The 21,094-nt window shown below is 39.6% G+C and overlaps 1 protein-coding gene across 3 annotated transcripts in view; it reads left to right on the forward strand.

The window, feature by feature from the left end:
- LOC126088105 (solute carrier family 12 member 8) overlaps positions 1-21,094 on the forward strand; it is a 189,238-nt gene that overhangs the window by 104,420 nt on the left and 63,724 nt on the right. For all 3 annotated transcript variants that reach the window (XM_049906204.1, XM_049906212.1, XM_049906221.1), the window contains exons 7-8: positions 5,731-5,831; positions 14,931-15,064. In XM_049906204.1, the coding sequence (XP_049762161.1) occupies positions 5,731-5,831; positions 14,931-15,064 (235 nt within the window). The remainder of the gene's footprint in view (positions 1-5,730; positions 5,832-14,930; positions 15,065-21,094) is intronic.

Below are 21,094 nucleotides of genomic sequence, written 5' to 3' on the forward strand. Positions count from 1 at the left end.
AACACACACACACACACACACACACACACACACACACACACACACACACACACACACAATTTGCACAATGTGTACAATGTGTGCAGTCTTAAAGAACTGAAACCACACTGCGAGCAGCAGCACCAGTGCATGATGGGAGTGGCGACTGGGTGGGGATAAGGAGGAGGCTGGGGTAGGGAGGGGGAGGGATAGTATGGTAGGAGTGACGGACAGTGAAGTGTTGCAGTTTAGACGGAGGGCATGAGAGAAGGTGCGGAGGGGGAGGGGGTAAGTAGCTGAAAGGAAAGAAATAAAAAGAAATTGCTATGGCCCAGTCAATAGTATAAGCAAATCTCTTACAAACTGTTTCTGGCATATCAGCAATGTAAAGGTTAAAGAGCAGTAGGGCTAATACTGAGTCTTGATGTACTTAATTTTGGAGGAATTGGTTGAGATGAATTGTCGTCCTTTGAAAAGGCACTATTCAATGGAATGGTGAGGTAGCCAGTGTGTATTGTGTTACACTGACACTATTGGGATCTTGGATTTGATGCAAGTTATGGGATGATCTTATTTATGTCAGCAACTAAATGCATTAGTGAACACAACTGGAAATAATGGAGAAGATCACTGAATTTAGGTTAGAAGCTGATGTATGACTACAGACTTAGCATATGAAACCAGTATATTGCTGAATGTTAGTGGCATAAATTTCCCCTTAAATTCTACTATGGGAGATGTCATTTATGTATAATGATCACGGTACAAGAACAGTTTATGTTTTCAGTGTTTCTATCATGATGATCACTTAAAAATTTTAAATTGTAGCATTATAAATAAATTTGTTTTTCATCCCTTAGTCATATGTTTTTTAACCAACATAATGAAGGTGGTTATCAGTTGTTATTCAAAAGTTAAAACAGAGAAAGAATAAAGAAAAAGGTGTAAAAAAATTGCTTTATCCAGGTCGCAATCCCATGTCTCTCAACATAGTAGTCTGGCCCCATACTCACTGTGCTGTCATTCTGTTTTGAAAACTGAGGCCATTTTAATGGATGGTAAGTAAATCCACCTCATCCACTTTCTGAAGAGCCACTAGAGTGAACACCTGTAGGGTGAGATAGGTTGCATTTTAAACTATGTCATCATTCCGTTTGTTCTCAGATACTCATCCCCTTCCTCGACGCCCACACCCTCTCCTTTGTTAGAGTTTCTTTGATAGTTTTAAAGTCCAATTCTGTACAATGTATACTACGATGTTGTTTTAAAGTTGGTATATCCTAATATCATTCGAACAGTATCTCAGAAATCACTGCCTAATAACACATCCACCTTGCACCATTTCTCTTTGGGGTATCAATGTTCCTTATATGTTTGAATTACCAGTGATTAGTAGACTCCTCCCCTTCTGCATCTGTTTTGACCTGATGTGGATTGTACATGGCTTTCCAACAGTAGAGGTGAAACACACTGGCTCCTGGCTCAGGTTCACTGTTAGTTTCAAATGAACAGTGTATCTGTTGATAAAAGGCAGAGATGCTGTCCTCTAGGTACTCCCCTTACATAATTTCCCCTCTAGAGATTATGTAGTTCCATCAGTGACAGTCTAGTGAATGGGGATGTTCTAGATCAATCTCTTCTGCAAAGGAAACAGTGTAATGTGGTAACACATAATACCTGAGTTACTATATGCAACCAATATATATATATATATATATAATAGAAAGAAACATTCCACATGGGAAAAATATATTAAAAAAAGATGCTGTGACTTACCAAACGGGAAAGCGCTGGTAGATATACACAATAAAAAACACACAAACACACACACAAATATCAAGCTTTCACAACCCACAGTTGCTTCATCAGGAAAGAGGGAAGGAGAGGGAAAGACGAGAGGATGTGGGTTTTAAGGGAGAGGGTAAGGAGTCATTCCAAACCCGGGAGCAGAAAGACTTACACACACACACACACACACACACACACACACACACACACACACACACATCCATCCGCACATATACAGACACAAGCAGACATGTGTAAAGGCAAAGAGTTTGGGCAGAGATGTCAGTCGAGGCGGAAGTATAGAGGCAAAGATGTTGTTGAGTGACAAGTGATGTACGAGGGGTGGCAACTTGAAATTAGCGGAGGTCGAGGCCAGGTGGGTAACGGGAAGAGAGGATATATTGAAGGGCAAGTTCCCATCTCAGAGTTCTGATAGAAGAACCATATTTCTGTGCCACATATACTCTGGTAATGTACATCTGACATATTAAGGTGGGGCCCCTACAATTTTCAACTCACCAGGGGAGTACAAAAAAGCACATTTAAGATTGCTTTTGAATGCTCTGAGAATCTTGCTTAAGCCATCCATTTGGCTCCAAACTGTTAGTAATGGGAACAATGCTCCAAGTCCAGAAGCATATTTATGCATCACTTGAGGGGATAGCTGTCTTAACTTATTTAGCTAGCCATTGAAAGGAGCCGAGGATAACCTTTGAACCCATGTGCAAAGCATCTTTTATACCAACAAGAGCTGCAATTTTTCAGCCGTCAGCATTCATCGTGCTCAGGAGCTGCTGGCAGAACATCCTCCACATTGAGGACAAGAGACATGACCTTTCCAAGCAAACATACTGATTTCTCACTGGCCTTATTTTGTAACTTTCCAGCTATTTTCTTGAGGGGCTTCATTACAAGTTTAGTGTTGGAGCTCCCAGTGACCAACATAACCACACTCTCTGACGACCTGCATTTTTAAGGAAATTAGATCCAGTTATAAGAGGCGTAGTTACCCAAGCTGTATCCCATGTAATCTCAGCAGTGAGCAGCACCTTGTGCTAAGGTGCAAGACTGCCTTGCAGCATGTACTCACATCCATCTCCTGCCATAGTATTACAAGCCTGCCATTGTCTGCCATTCATCCTCAGGTGAGAAGGAACCACCAGTTCTGATGCATTGGATGGGTCTGACTGCAAAAGTAAGCACTTGAGAAAAACTGCTTCTGTGGAAGATAAGAGCAAGGAGTCCACTAGGGGGTCGAGCTTGTATAATAAAAGAAAAGTAAAATGCTTTGGCCCAGATAAACAGATTATGGATCCATTGAAACTGATACTTCTAATAATTAAGCTGGAGATCATTCTGTTCAAATGTCTGATGATACTACATTTCTTGCTCTTTCTGGTGCTTGTCCTGCTGTGGCATAAGTTGATATTGTGGCAGCTGTCACAATTTGTAACACTTCTACCAGCACTAGATCCATTTCTTTGTGTCACACACACAGAGAATGTGAGGGCTTATTGTCAGTTTCATATCCGTGTCTGCAGACATTTATTTGACACACACAAATAATAGAACAGATCACAGTAAATTAGTTTGTGGGGCTATTTTTCACTCTACACATTCCCAACTCCACTCACACTCTCCAGTTACTTATTTGTATAAATCCATGTGACCATCCAGCAATATCTTGTAAAAGTGTCAATAGCATTGCTCGCACTACTTGTATTCCAAAGAGTGTTTGCCAAAAGCTTCTAAAGATTAAGATCTGCCGTATTGAGTTTCAGCCAGCTTAGCACTGAACATATCATAGGCAATATAGCAACAAAACTATGGCTGATCTACCATATGCTGTATCCTTTATGTGAAGTAAGTTGTAAGGGGTTAACTTGCATAACCACTGTTATTTAGTCCTATTAGCAGTGAAGTGTATGTCGCAGAAGTGCCCAGTGGATTTGTGCAGCTTCTGTGGGCTCTTCTGCCTCAGTATCCTTCTCCAAAGGTGTAGCACATTGGACAGTGTTAATATTGTGACCTGATATGGAACAATTCATCCCATTAATGGGCTAGTCATTAAACATGCGGTAAATTTGCCTAGTGGGTGCAGACAATATACCGCATGATGTGTGAAACACATCATAAAACACACCCATATGGTCACAAGTTCTAAACCAAACTGTCTTGTCTCTCATCCACACAATTATTCCCTTCTGTCCCTTGAGTTCTCTGAGCAGAGACTTTGATGATACTGGTGTGCGCACAAACATTAAATATATTGAATAAACACACACACACACACACACACACACACACACACACACACACACACCATTCTGTAGCCTAAATACACAGATATTGATATACAAGCTGATTACATAGTTCCAGTTAGCAGATCAGCTGCAAACAGTAGAGCAGGTATCATTCTAGTGAACAAAAACCAAAGCCAGTGTATTACTAGCCTCCACAGGCTGCTTGCACCACATTGGTCTCTTAGAAAGATGGCAGGATTACACACATCACATGGGATTTTAAATTTTATTTATATTGGTTTTATGCACCTGGTGTCTATCAGATCTTACAATATGTCCTTTGGTACATTATCTGGCATGGCTTGTTCAAAATTCATGCTTCATACATTTTGACAAGCATCTTTCAGTTGTACTCAATATTATTATGACAGCCCACCAATGTGGTTTGACTCTTAAATTGGACAACTTCCTCAAAGCTGGAATTCTGTAACTGTCCATCTGCAGTATGGAAATGTAGCTATTATAAAACTTAAGATTCATCTATATTGATGTGAAACCAATGGTTATGAATAAAGCTCCTTCATGCAGCTATGAGGCTTTTGGATTTTTATAATTGTCATAGTTCTTATAATTTTTATGATAATTTGAATGGTTATCGAGTGTTGAGTGCTATTATTGTTGTTCACAATGTCTCTGAGTTATGGTTGGCCTCCCCACGAAGTTGCTTGTAAAATTGGAATGCTGGAATATAACAGTTATGCAGGTCCCTACTCAAGCTAATAAACTTATAACAGGAAGTTGCATACATGCTTTCAAGGACAGCAATGGGCTTTGCAAAAGGGCAGAAAATGTTTGACACACACAGCATTCTGACAACATTTGTTTTCTGTGTGAAATTTTTCATAATGTGGTCTGCAAACAATTACTTTCATAAGGCTGTAAATTACTTTTTAATTTCATAATTGTTTCAGTTTGTAACAGTGTCACGAGATCTTATTTCAGAGTTATTCATATTAGTTCACCTGGTTTTTTGTTACATTGTGGAGCATAATAGTAAATGGAATTAACTTTGTCATTCTGAAATTAGCTGTATTGCATAATTAATTTTTTTTTTTTTTTAACGTGATGAATGACAAAATGTGAATGGTAGTAATAAGACATTACAGTACTCACATCCGTGTATCATATAGTACATTAAAAATGGGTATTGTATTCTATATTGCGTGTTTATTGTCTGTTATATTACAGTATACACACTGTAATGCTGCTGTTGATGTATCTTAACTCATTAAATAATTATTTAGAAGGCAGTCGTATAAATGAATACCCTGTCTTACTCTTATTTCCTTTTGTGCTATGAAAGTGTTCTTCCCTAAAGTTGAGATATTCTGGGATGTAATTCCATAAGCTGTTATTTAATGGTAAGAAGCAAAGTATTTAATTTGCTGATTTGTTTCTGTCAATGCTCGCAATTGCACAGAGTGGCAAAACAGAGTTGTGTAACAATCTCCAATTTTTCCCCCAGTTTAAACTCCCGTTGACATTCACACTCATAATTTTGAAACTGTTGCTTTACTTATTAATTCATTTTCCATACTTTAATAATCGTTCATTTATGTTGTACACTTTCATGTTCAGAATTGAATATACCTGTTTTATTTATTTAAATTCAAGATAATAATGTGTCCATTATTAACTAATATTTTTCATTTGCCTACAGGACACTTCTCTATCTGATTTTTGTGTTGTTCCTGGGATCAACATGTCAACGCTATGTTTTACTCACAGACTTCATGATTGCCTCTAAAGTTTCTATTGTTAGTAAGTACAATTTTTAAGCCCAGTTCATTTCTTAACTATTATTTCTAAATCCTTGCTGCAAATTTCTACATCTACAGCCTCTATAACTATGTTGGTAGGAGATTGTGCACTGTGGAACTTTTGCTTAGGGGTACTATGATTCTCTGCTTCAAGTAACCAATGGAGCTGGCCACTACAGACTTGTAAGCTACTGACTTGATTCTTTCTATGCAAGCGAATGTCTGTTATTGTAATATAATTGTAACTGGTTGTTTCAGAAATATAAAGTTTCACATTGACACACACGCTGGAATAATGAAAAGTGTGTAAACATATAATGAACATGTCTTAAGGATGGAATTAATGATTTCTTGTGAGCTAAAGGGTAGTGGAAAGCAGCGTGTCAGGTGTCTCATCAATTTCCTGTAATACTTAAGTGAGAAAGTAATTCTTGCATACACCAAACCATTGTTTTGGCCCCCTTGTTGTTGTTGTTGTTGTTGTTGTTGTTGTGGTCTTCAGTTGACAAACTAGTTCGATGCAGCTCTCTATGCTATTCTACCGTATGCAAGTTTCTTCACCTCTGAGTAATTGCTGCAACCTACATTCTTCTGAATCTGCTTAGTGTATTCATCTCTTGGTCTCCCTTTACAATTTTTACCCTTCACACTTCCCTCCAGTACTAAATTGGTGATCCCTTGATGCCTCAGAATGTGTCCTACCATCCGATTCCTTCTTCTAGTCAAGTTGTACCATAAATTCCTCTTCTCCCCAATTCTATTCAGTACCAACTCTTTAGTTATGTAATGTATCCATCTAATCATCAGCATTCTTCTGTAGCACCACATTTCAAAAGTTTGTATTCTCTTCTTATCTAAACTATTTATCGCCCGTGTTTCACATCCATACATGGCTGCAATCTATACAAATACTTTCAGAAAGGACTTCCTGACACTTAAGTGTATACTCAATGTTAGCAAATTTGTCTCCTTCAGAAATGCTTTCCTTGTCATAGCCAGTCTACATTTTATATCCTCTCTACTTCGACCATCATCAGTTATTTTGCTCCCCAAGTAGCAAAACTCATTAACTACTTTAAGTGTCTTATTCCCCCGTCTAATTCTGTCAGCATCACCTGATTTAATTTGACTACATTCCATTATCCTCATTTTATTCCTGTTGATATTCATCTTATATTCTCCTTTCAAGACACTGTCCATTCTGTTCAGCTGCTCTTCCAAGTCCTCTGCTGTCTCTGACAGAATTACAATGTCATTGGCAAACCTCAAAGTTTTTATTTCTTCTCCATGGACTTTAATCCCTACTCCAAACTTTTCTTTTGTTTCCTATACTGCTTGCTTGATTTACAGATTGAATAACATCAAGGATAGACTACTCGCTCCCTTTCCAACCACTACTTCCCTTTCCTGCGCCTTGACTCTTATAACTGCTATCCGATTTCTGTACAAATTGTAAATAGCCTTTCACCCCCTGTATTTTACCCATACAACTTTCAGAATTTGAAAGAGAGTATTTCAGTCAACATTGACAAAAACTTTCTCTAAATCTACAAATGCTAGAAATGTAGATTTGTCTTTCCTTAATCTGTCTTCTATGATAATTTGTAGGGTCAGTATTGCCTCTCATATTTCAGCATTTCTATGGCATACAAACTGATCTTCCCTGAGGTCTGCTTCTACCAGTTTTTCCATTCGTCTGTAAATAATTCGTGTTAGTATTTTGCAGCCATGACTTACTAAACTGATAGTTCAGTAATTTTCACACCTGTCAACACCTGCTTTCTTTAGGATTGGAATTATTATATTCTTCTTGAAGTCTGAGGGTATTTCATCTGTCTCATACATCTTTCTCACCAGATGGTAGAGTTCTGTCATGACTGGCTCTCCCAAGGCTATCAGCAGTTCTAATGGAATGTTGTCTACTCCCGGGGCCTTGTTTCAACTTAGGTCTTAGGTGGACCATAATTCTCACTATTGCTCACCATAACTGTTTGTTTTGTTATTAAATTATTTTTGCCAAATAGAAGAGTTTGACATGCATGCTAGCAGCTACAGCAACTCACTGGTATTTGGCAGTAGTTGCCAGTGTAGGGGTGTTACATAAGCTAAGAACCCTTTGACCTTAAAGCCTGTGAAGCCATTCTTTGGATTATAGTATTGTTTAAATTGCATGCCTGTGAAGTATCGTCTCAGTTGTGCAACTGGATTCATGATTTCCTCACAGTTCACAGTAATTTATGGAAAGTCATCAAGTCAAACAGAAGTGATATCTGGTGTTACCCAGGGAAGTGTTACAGGCCCTCTGCTGTTTGTAATTACATAAATGAAAAGGAAAGATTGCTACTCACCATATAGAGATGATGTTGAGTCACATACAGACACAACAAAAAGGCTGCCATACATGTTGAACTTTTGGCCAAAAGATTTTTTTCTAAAATAGACAACACACATACCTTCACAAGGACAACTCACCCACACATGATCATTCTCTCTGCCTGCAACTAAACAGTAACTGAATGTAAACATCATGATACAAGCTCACATTACAGATGTAATAAAAGGCAGAAACATGGATCAATTAAAAAAAAAAAAAAAAACGAAATCAAATCCAAGCCATAGCTTTAATAAATACTATCTTAACAGCATTAATTGATTTGGAAGCACATAACAATGCTGGCACAACCAATCTTAAAACTGGTCACATTATCACTTTTTGATAACTCTTTTGAGTGAATTAGACAGTAAAGTAATGCTAAATACACTGGTGTCCAAAATTAAAGCAACAAACTGCTATTTCTCCATCCTGTGTCCTCATGATATAATCGTACAAACTATCAACAGATGTCGTGACAATCATGTTCTACATGGTAGATGGCATTCCAATCAACGGACAACCACTCCAGCAATGATATCAGGGCACATATCAAACAGGGTAGTGTTTGCAGGGTAGTCTCACATAAACAGTCGCTGTGTACACAGCCACAGATAGTGCATTATGGCACAGAGAAGCAGCCTACATACTGTCTGCTGTGGAGGGCCATCTGAAGATGGAAGCAGGAGAATCACAAAGTGATGGGACCCGATGGCTTAATGTGAATTATTGCTGTTTCTCCAATGAGTTGACAGTTTATAGAGACCGAAACTGTATCTGAGAGACCAAGACAGGGCCGACCATGTGTGGGCATGACAGTACCACCTTATTACTGCACTACAACTGGCATCTGACCTCGCAGCATTGCGTGGACATGTTGTATGGAGACAAATGGTGTACAGAAGGCTCCTGCTGAGTGGCCTGTGTTGTTGGAGAGCTGCTGTATGTTTACCTCCGGCGTGTCTTCACAGAAGGGAACATCTAGAATGGAGCTGTCAACGTGCCACCTAAACGGTCGATCGGTGGGCCTGTGTTCTTTTCACAGGTGAGTCCCGATTTGGTCTGGAGAGTGATTCTCAACAGATTCTCATCTGGAGGGCATGTGGAACATGATTTTGGGACACAATATTTCTGCAAATGGACCGATACCGAGGAGGATCCCTAACGGTGTGGCCAGGGATTATGTTGACCACCCAGACGCTTCTTTATGAAATTGTATGGGTGAATCAGCAAGATTTAACTGCTGTGAGATACCTTGAGGAGATCTTGGGGTCTAATGGGCAGTTGTTGAAAGGTACTGTGGGCCCAGACTTCATATTGACGGTGAATAATGCTTGACCACATAGAGCCTGGGTGGTTGATTTTTTTTTTTTTTAAACATGGCATGGCCTGCTCACTCTCCCAATTTGAATACTGTAGAGCGTGTCTGGAATGCACTAGGGAGGCATATTACATCACGTCGGCATCCACCAACCGCTCTCCAAGACTTGGGAGTTGGTCTGCAGGAAGAATGGGCAGTATTGCATCAACATGGGACTGATGACATTATTCACAGCATGTCCCATAGTTGTCAGGTCTGTATTGATGCCAGAGGTGGTCACACCCCAAATACTGAACACATTAACCAGTTGTCAGAATGTTTGTGCAAATCCATTAAGTTGGGAAAAAAAACTAAGAACATTTTTGTCTACCGTTATGCATGTTGCAGTTGTTGACGTTCTGTGTTCTTTACATTGTTTCTACTTTATTATCACCTGTTTATACTGTTTTGTGGTAAAAGAAATCCAACGTCCTAAAATTTCCTTTTGTTGCTCTAATTTTGGACACTAGCATATTAAGAAGTAACCATGAGTAACCATGCATAGTTAGGTTTAGGGTGTTTTTAATTCTGTTGGAGAATTCCTATATGATACACAAGAGCAACTTATGTGTCAAAATTAGACTCACAAGAGAGAGGTGACAATCATTTTTTATTATGTTTTTATTAGGTAGCTTTCTTGTCTTTTTCTCTGCTCAGTACAAATTTTGCAGTTGATTTTAAACTAACTTACCAATGAACTAGTAGAGCCTTGAAACTTTCACCATAGCTCATAACTGGATGACAGTGCTATATCAACTCGCTTTCGTGTCTGGTGTGTGGTAGAGAGTATTTTGTGTACCATTGCCATTGATGACTGATTACTGGTAGTCTTACATGTGAGCTCAACTCTCTAATTTTTACTTTCACAGTCTTTTTACAAGATTAACATAGGAGGAAGCAGTATAATGGTTGACACAGGTGAAGGGGAAAAACCTGAAATTTACCTCGTGTCTTAGTTGTAAGATCATCACAATGTTTTAAATTAAATTGATTGAAAAATTTCACATACACAAGATTAGAAAGCAGAAAATAACAACTTAAATAAAAATGAATTTTTAGTATATCACATTTTTAAATTGGAGGAATTTCTCCTAGCCCCATTCAGATTCCTGGCCCAATCCAGATAGTTCTGAAACTTTGTGAGTGTGAATTTTCAATAACTATGAAAATACTTGTAAGATTTAAAATTAAAGATGTGGAGCACAAGCATTATGTAATTGATGCATGAGTAGTTCACCTCCCTACTATTATCTATTACATGTGCCCCACATTTTTCATTTTAAAACCTACAAGTATTTTCATAGTTATTACAAATGCATAGTCCCATATATTCAGGACTTTTTTTATATGGTTAGGAATCATGGGGCTAGGATAAACTATTTATACTTCTTAGACCAATTAAAAACATATATATTAAAAATAATTTTTATTTAACTAATTATTCCCCTTTTAGTATTGCATTTATGATATTTCTATAGCTCTCAAACTACAAATCATTCAAAAGCTATGTCAAACAACCTGGGGAACATCGCCATGCACTCTACATTATTCTACTCTGGATCTTGTCTTCTCAACCAATGAACGGTCGTCCTCAATTTGGTCAAACAGCCCACACATACAAAAAATAGATGCAGCTAAATAACATCATGAGAATGACTGCTGACGTCATCAAATCAACTCTTAGGGAACAGCTAATAGTACTGATTCCACCCCATCAACTACAACACATGAATGCTGTCATGAATGAGTACAAACAGATAATGGGTGGTAAAAATCTTATAACCCAGTAAGACATCAGTGATGCAAATCATAACTGATTCTGCTCATGAAACGACCAACAAAAATAGTAGGGGCACTGTGGATGATGAGGAGAGTCATACAAGCACACTGACTCAAGAATGGATAGAACAACAGAATAATAATATGCCATGTGTCACTCAAAAATCACTGTGATTTGACTTGCCCTGCAAAACTTGGTCAGAGCTAAACAGAGGAAGGGCAGTGTCTTGGGCTGGTAAACCTCCCTGATGTAGTGTAGCTGTTCAGAATGCCCTGAAAAAGTAGGAGGTGAGATCGCGTGTTATAGGCAATGTTGCATCAAACCATCGCACTTCACTTGGCATTTGTTTGCTATGCTGCTCAACAATACAATGTGCTGACTGTTTTCATCGTGGAATTGTTAAATACATATGCAGCCATCACTGTAGGACAAGTTGAAGCCATTCAGCATGCCATGTCGGTGTTCACACACCCATTGCACTCTGCAGCATTGGTGGGTTCTGGTCAATGGAAGCCAAAGCAATAACATGCTTGCCACAATTTCAGTCTGCAGAAGATGCCATTGAACCATCGGCGCCGACAGGTTGCAGTGCTCCGATGTTGCACCAACACTGTGGTGGAAGATGTTCTGTCCAGTACGGCCAAGCAGACAAGATGGTAGTCATCTTATGCTGTGGTCACATTGTGTCATCCACTAGCCTGTTGATGCAGTGCTGTATTCTTCTCTCCACTGGTTCCACATACGCCGTGCTATTGAAGCAGCATGTTGTGCATGAGCTGCAGTGTCACAGAACGACAGACATGCCTCCCAGATGACAATCATTCTGCCCTCGTCAAATGCTCCCACATGCCAAGATTCAAACCTGTGATGGATGTGAGGCATAGTGGCACTTGGTTACTCATTTCCATTTCGTATGATAACTCCACGCTGACTGAGCATTGCATGACACAGACCCGTCTGGTCACACAAAAAAAAAGGGCACTATTGGACCTACGTGCACATCACCAATCTGCTAGTTAAATCACTTATTATGGTTTGCTGTTCTACACATTTTCTTATCATGGCATGTTGCAGACCATTGATTCTGAGTGTTTTACTTTTTACAAACAGTAATGTACTGAATTCATTGCGCTCCTATGGTCTAGGGATAGCCTCTTTGATTGGTAATCAAAATGTCCTCTGTCCTGGGTTCAAACCCAGCGAACGCCAGCAATGACGGCCGAAGACTTCTGACATGAGAAGTCGCACTCATCTGCCAGCCACCGTGTCAAAGAGGGCAGAGGAGTAGACAGAGGTTCAGAGCACTCCCTTTCCCTTGGCCTGGGAAACTGGCCTAAAAAGTGGAAGAATCAGCGATGATCAAAGGCATGAGGATGCAGAAGGCAATGGAAACCACTGCATTAAAGAGAAATATAACATATATCCACAGGATGTGGCCCGTAATTGAAAGTGTCGTGATGATCTCCCCATCAGCAAAAGATTTCAGTCCAGTCTTCCGTTGGGATCTGCAGGACAGGGCTGCCAGGGGGGAGGTGACCATGAGTAAAAGATTGAATAACCAACGAAAGGATAATGTTCTACAAGTCGGGGCATGGAATGGCAGAATTTAAACGTGGTAGGGAATCAAGAAAACCTGAAATGATTATTCACATTGGTATGTAGAATTTATGAGACGGGCGATATACCATCACACTTTCAGAAAAACATCATCCAAACAGTTCCCAAGATAGCAAGAGCCGAGAAGTGCAAGAATTATCATACATTCTGCTCAACAGCTCATTCAGCCATGTTGCTGACAAGAATAATATATAAAAGAATGTAAAAGAAAATTGAAAATTGAGGATCTGTTAGACGAAGATCAGTTTGCCTTTAGGAAAGGTAAAGGCACCAGAGAGGCAGTTTGATATTGCGGTTCATACTGGAAGCAACACTGAAGAAGAATCAAGACACTTTCGCAAGATTTGTTGGCCTGGAAAAAGTGTTAGACATTGAATGATGCAAGATGTTTGAAATCCTGCAAAAAATAAGTGTAAGCTATAGGGGAAGACAAGAGATATACAACATGTACAAGAACCAAGCGGGAATATTAGGAGTGGAGGACCAAGAATGGAGAGCACAGATTAAAAAAGGTGTGAGACAGGGATGTAGTTTTTCACCCCTGTCGTTCAATCCATACTTCGAAGAAGCTATGAAGGAAATAAAAGAGTGGGATTAAAATTCAAGATGAAAGTATATCATTGTTAAGATTAACTGATGACATTGCTGTCCTCAGTGAAAGTGAGGAATTACAGGACTTGTTGAATGGAATGAACAGTCTAATGTGTACAGAATATGGGGCTGAGAGTAAATTGTAGAAAGATGAAGGTTATGAAAAGTAGCAGAAATGAGAACAGGGACATAACATTATATTTGGTGATCACGAAGTGTGTGAAGTTGAGGAATTCTGCTACCTAGATGACAAAATAACACATGATGGATGGAGCAAGGAGGACATGAAAAGCAGATGAGCACTGGCAGAAAAAGGCATTTCTGGCCATTAGAATTCTACTACTATCAAACATAGGTCTTAGAGGAAGAAATTTCTCAGAAAGTAAATTTGGAGCACAGAATTGTATAGCAGTGAGACATAGACGATGGGAAAGCTGAAACAGAAAAGAATAGATGTGTTTGAGATGTGATTCTACTGGAGAATGTTGAAAATTAGGTATACTGATTAGATGAGGAGATACTGCACAGAATTGATGAGGAAAGGAATATGTGGAAAACACTGACAAGAAGAAGGGACATGATGATTGGACATCTGTTAAGATGTAGAGATTGGGATGTATCCAGCAAATAATTGCGAACATAGGTTGCAAGTGCTACTCTGAGGTAAAAAGGCTGGCACAGGAGAGGAGTTCGTGGTAGGCCACAGAAAACCAGTGATAATACTAATTACTGAAGTTTTGTCTTTAAACACTGCTACTGCTATAACTTCAAAACCAAATCAGTTTACTTTTGTGGAGTGAATGCCTTTTGCCTTACTTGAAGAGTCCAGGTATTATGTTGTAGGACAGTAATGAATGAAAATACGTGAAGCATGTGTAATACTTAATTTCTGTTTCCATATAGTTGGCAATTATTCTGATGGCAAAAATAGCTGATCCTAAACTATGTGTTAAGAGGAGACAACATATTTATGACATTATTAAACTGGATGAGCTCTGTTTTTTGAAGGTTAAAGCTATTCCATTTGTGCAATACCAATTAATAAATAATAAATAAATAACAAATTTCAGTAATTGCCATGTTCTCCTTTACAAAAAGTTGTATTACATACTGTTGTATGGTGGTAGATGAACAATTTTCTGCCATATTTCTTTAAAGTGCTTTGCATTTGTGCCTGACACAGCATTTCAGATGTTCAGCATTCATTAGCACAGAAGGTATATTGTCAGGCATTTCTGTATTGTTCTGTTTATTTAGTTTTTCTTTCTTTTAAAATGGCAGGGTCTTCTTTGTTCAGTATTTGTTAGTATGTGTTACACTTGTGTTCTTGACCATAAGGTATTATCATTTACACTTCTGACAATGAATGAAATTGTTACAGGTGTTTTATTGCTAGCTGGTTTGTACGTGTCTTCAATGTCCAGCTGCCTAGGGGCAATGTACGGTACACCACGTGTCCTACAGTCAGTTGCCAATGAGAATGTTATACCTATCATACAAATATTAGGACGAGGGGTAAGTGGAAACAGCTACGTGAAATTTTTATTATATCGGTGACAGCTACAAAGTTGGCCAAAAGTCATGAAGTGTGATTAACTTTTTCATTTATCAATAATTTCCATGTATATTTCATAGACTCAAGGATGGTAAATCATCTTCTGTCATACTTTGAAAGATAAGAACAGAGAAAAGAATGAATAAAAAAGCTACGTGCAGTTATAAGTCTTTTGCCCCTCTGTGACTTTCGGCCAATCCTGTATATTCAAGCATGTTTGTTTCTGTACGTCACTTCTACTCTGTTGTTGGAAATTATCTATGGATTTCACAAATTTTTGGTATGGTCTCTTCACTGAATATTGTGGAGAACTTCTGAAAATATATATCTCACACTTCTGTGCTGAAATGGAGGAAAAAAGGCTTTGTTATGTTGATGAGGTGCAGCTTCCTTCATGGACAAAGAAATTGAAGAAAAAGTGGTGGGTGGCTATCATATGATTTAATTTGCATTTTGAAATATGATTAGGACAATAAATTGCGGGTTTGTCAAATAAGACATGCAAAGCAGTCAGCAGGCACCTAAAGAAAAAGTAGATAATTGCTGAACTCCAGGTCAAAGCCCTTTATCAGAGTTAACAAACATGCACAATCACTTTTGTCTCCCAATGCTGTTACCTCACTCAGAGTGGTGAATATGGTTCTATTGTTAACTACACTCCACGCAAATCTCATGATGCACATGAATTCCCATTTCAGAAGTTGTTCTTACTGTCTACCTGCCATCTGAACAAATAGTAATTCCTCCCAAATCCACAATCAGTGATACAAAAATCTACATGTGTGTGAGAGCAATGTCTGCTGTGCATGGTCTATGAGGACAACATTCAGTAGGTAAGTTGCTAATGGTCAGGTTTCTTGCATGTGCTTTTGAGTCCATTGTGTTCTGTGAGCTCTTGCAAAGGCACAGGCTCCCGTACGTTATGGTGGAAATTTAGTGTGGATAACAAGGATAATGCAATGTAGTCGAATTAAGTAGGGTGATGCTGAGGAAATTAGATTAGGAAATGAGAAACTTAAAGTAGTAAAGGAATTTTGCTATTTGGGGAGCAAAATAACTGATGATGGTCGAAGTAGAGAGGATATAACATGTAGACTGGCAATGGCAAGGAAAGCGTTTTTGAAGAAGAGGAATTTGTTAATATCGAGTATAGTTTTAAGTGTCAGGAAGTCTTTTCTGAAAGTATTTGTATGGAGTGTAGCCATGTATGGAAGTGAAACATGGACAATAAATAGTTTGGACAAGAAGAGAATAGAAGCTTTCGAAATGTGGTGCTACAGAAGAATGTTGAAGATTAGGTGGGTAGATCGCGTAACTAATGAGGAGGTATTGAGTAGGATTGGGGAGAAGAGAAGTTTGTGGCACAACTTGACTAAAAGAAGGGATCAGTTGGTAGAACATGTCCTGAGGCATCAAGGGATCACAAATTACCATTGGAGGGCAGCGTGGAGGGTAAAAATCATAGAGGGAGACCAAGAGATGAGTACACTAAGCAGATTCAGAAGGATGTAGGTTGCAGTAGGTACTGGGAGATGAAGGAGCTTGCACAGGATAGATCAGCATGGAGAGCTGCATCAAACCAGTCTCAGGACTGAAGACAACAACAACAACAACAACAACAACAACAACTTGAGGGCAACAATTTGATGATGTTCATATATGAATAAAACACACAGAGAAATATTGTGGTTATGTTGTTACAAAATTATATGGGAACATATCAACAATTTCTCTACCTTTCATTTAATTAAATCTCATTGATAATCTAATCAGAGCTCTTAATATGATGAAGCAGTGAATGTTCCCTCCAGGTATGTCATGATCTGGAATCATGTTTGCACAATCCCATAAGTAGGACAGCATAACCTTCCCTGCATGTGATTATATTTGAAACTAGTTCATTTTTGACAAAGATAGGTACTTCCATTCCTCACTTTCTGTTGCTTCCCAGTTGGTGGTAGCAGACCCAGCTGCCATCCTAATTTAAGAATTATGCAAGCTCCAGTCAAAAGTTATTCATGAATATCCATAGCAATCATTTAATTTCAGGAATCACCTGGGATGGTAGTGACTTAACGAATTCTTGTGAGTCTGTTAGATAATGCATATGTCGTCTGCTGAAACATGACCATCAAAATGGCCTAAAAACTTTGATGCCAATTACTATCCAGGTACAATATTGCAGTGCCTGTGTATGATATTGCAGTGCTTATGTTATTCTGATTACGATTTAAAGTTCCTTTGGACATGCATGTGTATCCAAAGGAGCAGGCACTGCTGTGACTACACTCACTATGCAGTAAGCGTATGGTTGATGACATGTGGAAGTTTGGGTGTGGCCATGAGTCGTTCACAGATAACCAAATGGTAAGGCGACCACTCATGATAAGCGGGAAATCCGGGTTCGAGTCCTGGTCTGCCACAAATTTTTATAGTCGTCATTCCATTCTACAGCTGATGTTTGTCCTTATTTGCAATTTTGAATACACTTGATGTATCCTGTTTGGATACAAACAAATTTCCTATTGTTCATATGTCAGCTGTATTGAAATGTGGGCAATTAAGTGGATCAATAAATATATGTGGAGAAAGTAGGATCCAAATGTTCATTAGAAAATGAAAAGCTGTACATGGAAGAGGAAATACCTATCCAATCTGATAAAGTTGAAATTCTACCCATATATTCTTTTCAAGGAAAATAATAAACTCACTCAAAAGTAAAACCCCACATTTAATTTTTGGCATCTCTGACAAAGTACTGAAAGCTTGTTCCCAGCAGACAAGTAGGAGGCTCAGCCAAATTCGTAAAAACTCACTGAAACAGGGTATTTTCCTGATGGATTGAAATATTATGTCATTAAACCATTGCATAAAAAGGGGGATTGGTCTGATGCCGACAACTACTGCCCAGTCTCACTTCTGATGGCATTCTTTAAATTTCTTGGCAGAGTAATGTATTCAAAGTAACTTCATATGTTTGTAAAAATAAAATACTAACAAAATACCAGTTTGGTTTTCAGAAAGGCTTTTAAGCAGAAAATGCTATAGATGCATTCACTGATCAAAATAGATATTAAATTCTCTGAGTAACTGAACATAATCAATTGAAATTTTCTGTGATCTCTAATATGCTTCTGATTGTGCAAATCATTGAATTCTTCTAGATAAGCTTAAGTATGAGTAGGTATGAGTTTGAGCAGAAGTCTGTAGCTAAGGCAGAATATTCCAAATGTTTGGGGTGTACATTGATGAGAGATTGAACTGAAGGAAAGACATTGCCGATCTGCTGAAACGTTTGAGTTTAGCTACCTATGCTAGTAGTGTTATTGCAAGTTTTGGCAGTAAACATGTAAGCACATTAGCCTACTAAGCCTACTTTCATTCACTGCTTTCATATGGCATCATATTTTCATGTAATCTATCATCAAGGAAAAAGTATTCAGTGCACGAGAGTGTATAATCAAAGTAATAGCTGGAACCCAGCCAAGATCGCCTTTCGGACATTTATTTAAGGAACAAGGGATACTAATAGTAGGTTTGCTATATATTTATATATTATGAGAAGGAAAATGGAGATGTTGAGTCACAGGTAGGCACAACCAAAAAAACTCTCACAATTAAAGCTTTCGGCCATATGGCAACACCAGTGACACCAGGGCTGCTTCCATATCAACCTCAGGCATCAGCTCTGGTGATGGTGCTCATGGTGCTGATGATACTGGTATCAGCGGGTGCTCAGTAATGGGTGATGGAACCCCTGATGACTGTGTCAGAAGCAGTTGAGGAACTGCTGGTTTGGCCAACAAGGAGGGATGCCGTCACACCTCTGGAAGAGGAGAACTGGCAGCAGCAGGTTACGTGACACCTGATGTGGGCGGGCTTGGAGGTGATGGTGTGACAGCAGGCCCCAGCCATCCACGCGAAGGCGAAGCTGATCACGATGCCTCAAGCAGAGGCCATCCACCATGCAGATCTCACAGAGACGTTGCCTCTGGCATCTGGCAATGAAAGCTGGAATGCATTTAGGCTGACGTCCAAAACCGTGCACACAGTCAGTCATACCTGGCCAAAAGAGGCATGGCAGCTGTACGGGTTGATATTCAAGTGGAGGATGCAGGAGGTGTAGCAGTGTCCTTGGCTGGCACCCACGAAGTAGCTCCGGTGGGCTCTTCTTGCTGAATGGCATGAAATATTACAAGGAGAAAAACTGATCTAAGGCAACATCGGACGAAGAGTTGGCAATATATTTTTTCATGCGAGTCTTGAATATTTGCGCTAGCTGTTCCACCTCACCATTAGACTGTGGATGGAACAGTGGGGCAAGGATATGACAGATACCACAGGCATCTCAAATGCTGCAAACTCTTGCAATGAAAATTGTGGACCATTATCAAACACTAACATCGTGTACAAGCCTCCAGGTGAAAAATTTTGTGCGAGGCTGTAACAGTGGCAGTTGTGGAAGTTAAAATGCAATGAACGACATCCGGAAAACAAGAATATGCGTCAGTGACCAATAGCCAATAAGCACTGAGAAAGAGGCCAGTGAAGTCCACATGTATACGGTCCCATGCATGTGATGGTGTCAGCCATGGAGATGACAATGCCCGGGAAGCTGTTTGATACTCATACACTGTGAACAGGAGGAATCCAGATGGGTAATGTCACTGTCTAAGCTGGCCAAAACACATGTCGACTGGCCAACACTTTTGTGGATGATACACTCCAATGATCTGCATGTAATAAATGGAGAACCTCCAAACAAAGTGCTGAGGGGACCACTACTCAAAGGGAGCATGATTCGTGTGTAAAAGCAGAACACCACCCATGACAGAGAACCGATGTGGAAAGATGTAATAATTACAGAGGGGGTCCGACATACGAGAAGGTGATGAATCCAGCCAGTCATGTTGTACCAATAGGAAAACCATGAACTGTCTGCCATGCGGTGGTATGAATGTGGAAACAAAGCAATTCCTCCTGATCAAATCCTAGGTCTGGACCAGCCAGCAGGTGAGACAGAGCATTGGCATTTGCATGTTGATTCCTAGGGTGGAAATGAATCTCATAGTTGTAACGTGATAGAAAAAGAGCCCAATTTTGAATTCAGTGTGTTGCTTTATCTGAAAATGATGCAGAAGGACTGAGTAAAGAAACCAGTGATTTGTGATCAGTGATGAGATGGAATTTGGTACCATAAAAAAAGAATGCAATTTCTTCACAGCATGTACAATGGCTGAAGCTTCCATTTCTATCTGAGAGGACCTAGTTTGAGTGGAGTGCACTTGATAGGATAAGAGGGGAATAAAGCTAATGGAGGATGACATACAGGAGCCGGCCGGGGTAGCCGAGCAGTTCTAGGCACTACAGTCTGGAACCACTCGACCGCTACGTCGCAGGTTCGAATCCTGCCTCGGGCATGGATGTGTGTGATGTCCTTAGGTTAGTTAGGTTTAAGTAGTTCTGAGTTCTAGGGGACTGATGACCTCAGAAGTTAAGTCCCATAGTGCTCAGAGCCATTTGAACCATTTGATATACAGCACTCGGAAAGAAAACAGGAAAATTATGTAAATGGATGGTGGGGAAGGGGGGGGGGGGGGGGAGGGGGAAGGAAGGAGAAGGAACTCAGGATGTCAACTGCATCGAGACTTTATGTGGAGTCGGCTGCACTGAGTGGAAATATGTTCTGGGCTGGTATTTGAACTTGGGATCTCCTGCTTACTAGGCAGTTGCATTAATCACTGTGCCACCTGGACACAGTGGTCATTGCAATTGCACGGACTATCTTGATACACCCCTCGTCCAACCCTCCTTCCCACCTAATGCCACCTACCCACAGTCCCCATCCCTGTTCTCCATGCTCGATACTTTGAGATTCCTGCAGGAAGTCGAACGTAGTTGTGTGTTCCTGAAGGTGGTGGATTAATGAGTCATCAAGGTGACTCAAGTATATGAGTATGCAGTGTCTGTTGTTTTGGACGTTTAGGGTA

This window comes from Schistocerca cancellata, chromosome 1 (assembly GCF_023864275.1).
Source record: "Schistocerca cancellata isolate TAMUIC-IGC-003103 chromosome 1, iqSchCanc2.1, whole genome shotgun sequence".
In the NCBI taxonomy this organism is placed as follows: domain Eukaryota; kingdom Metazoa; phylum Arthropoda; class Insecta; order Orthoptera; family Acrididae; genus Schistocerca; species Schistocerca cancellata.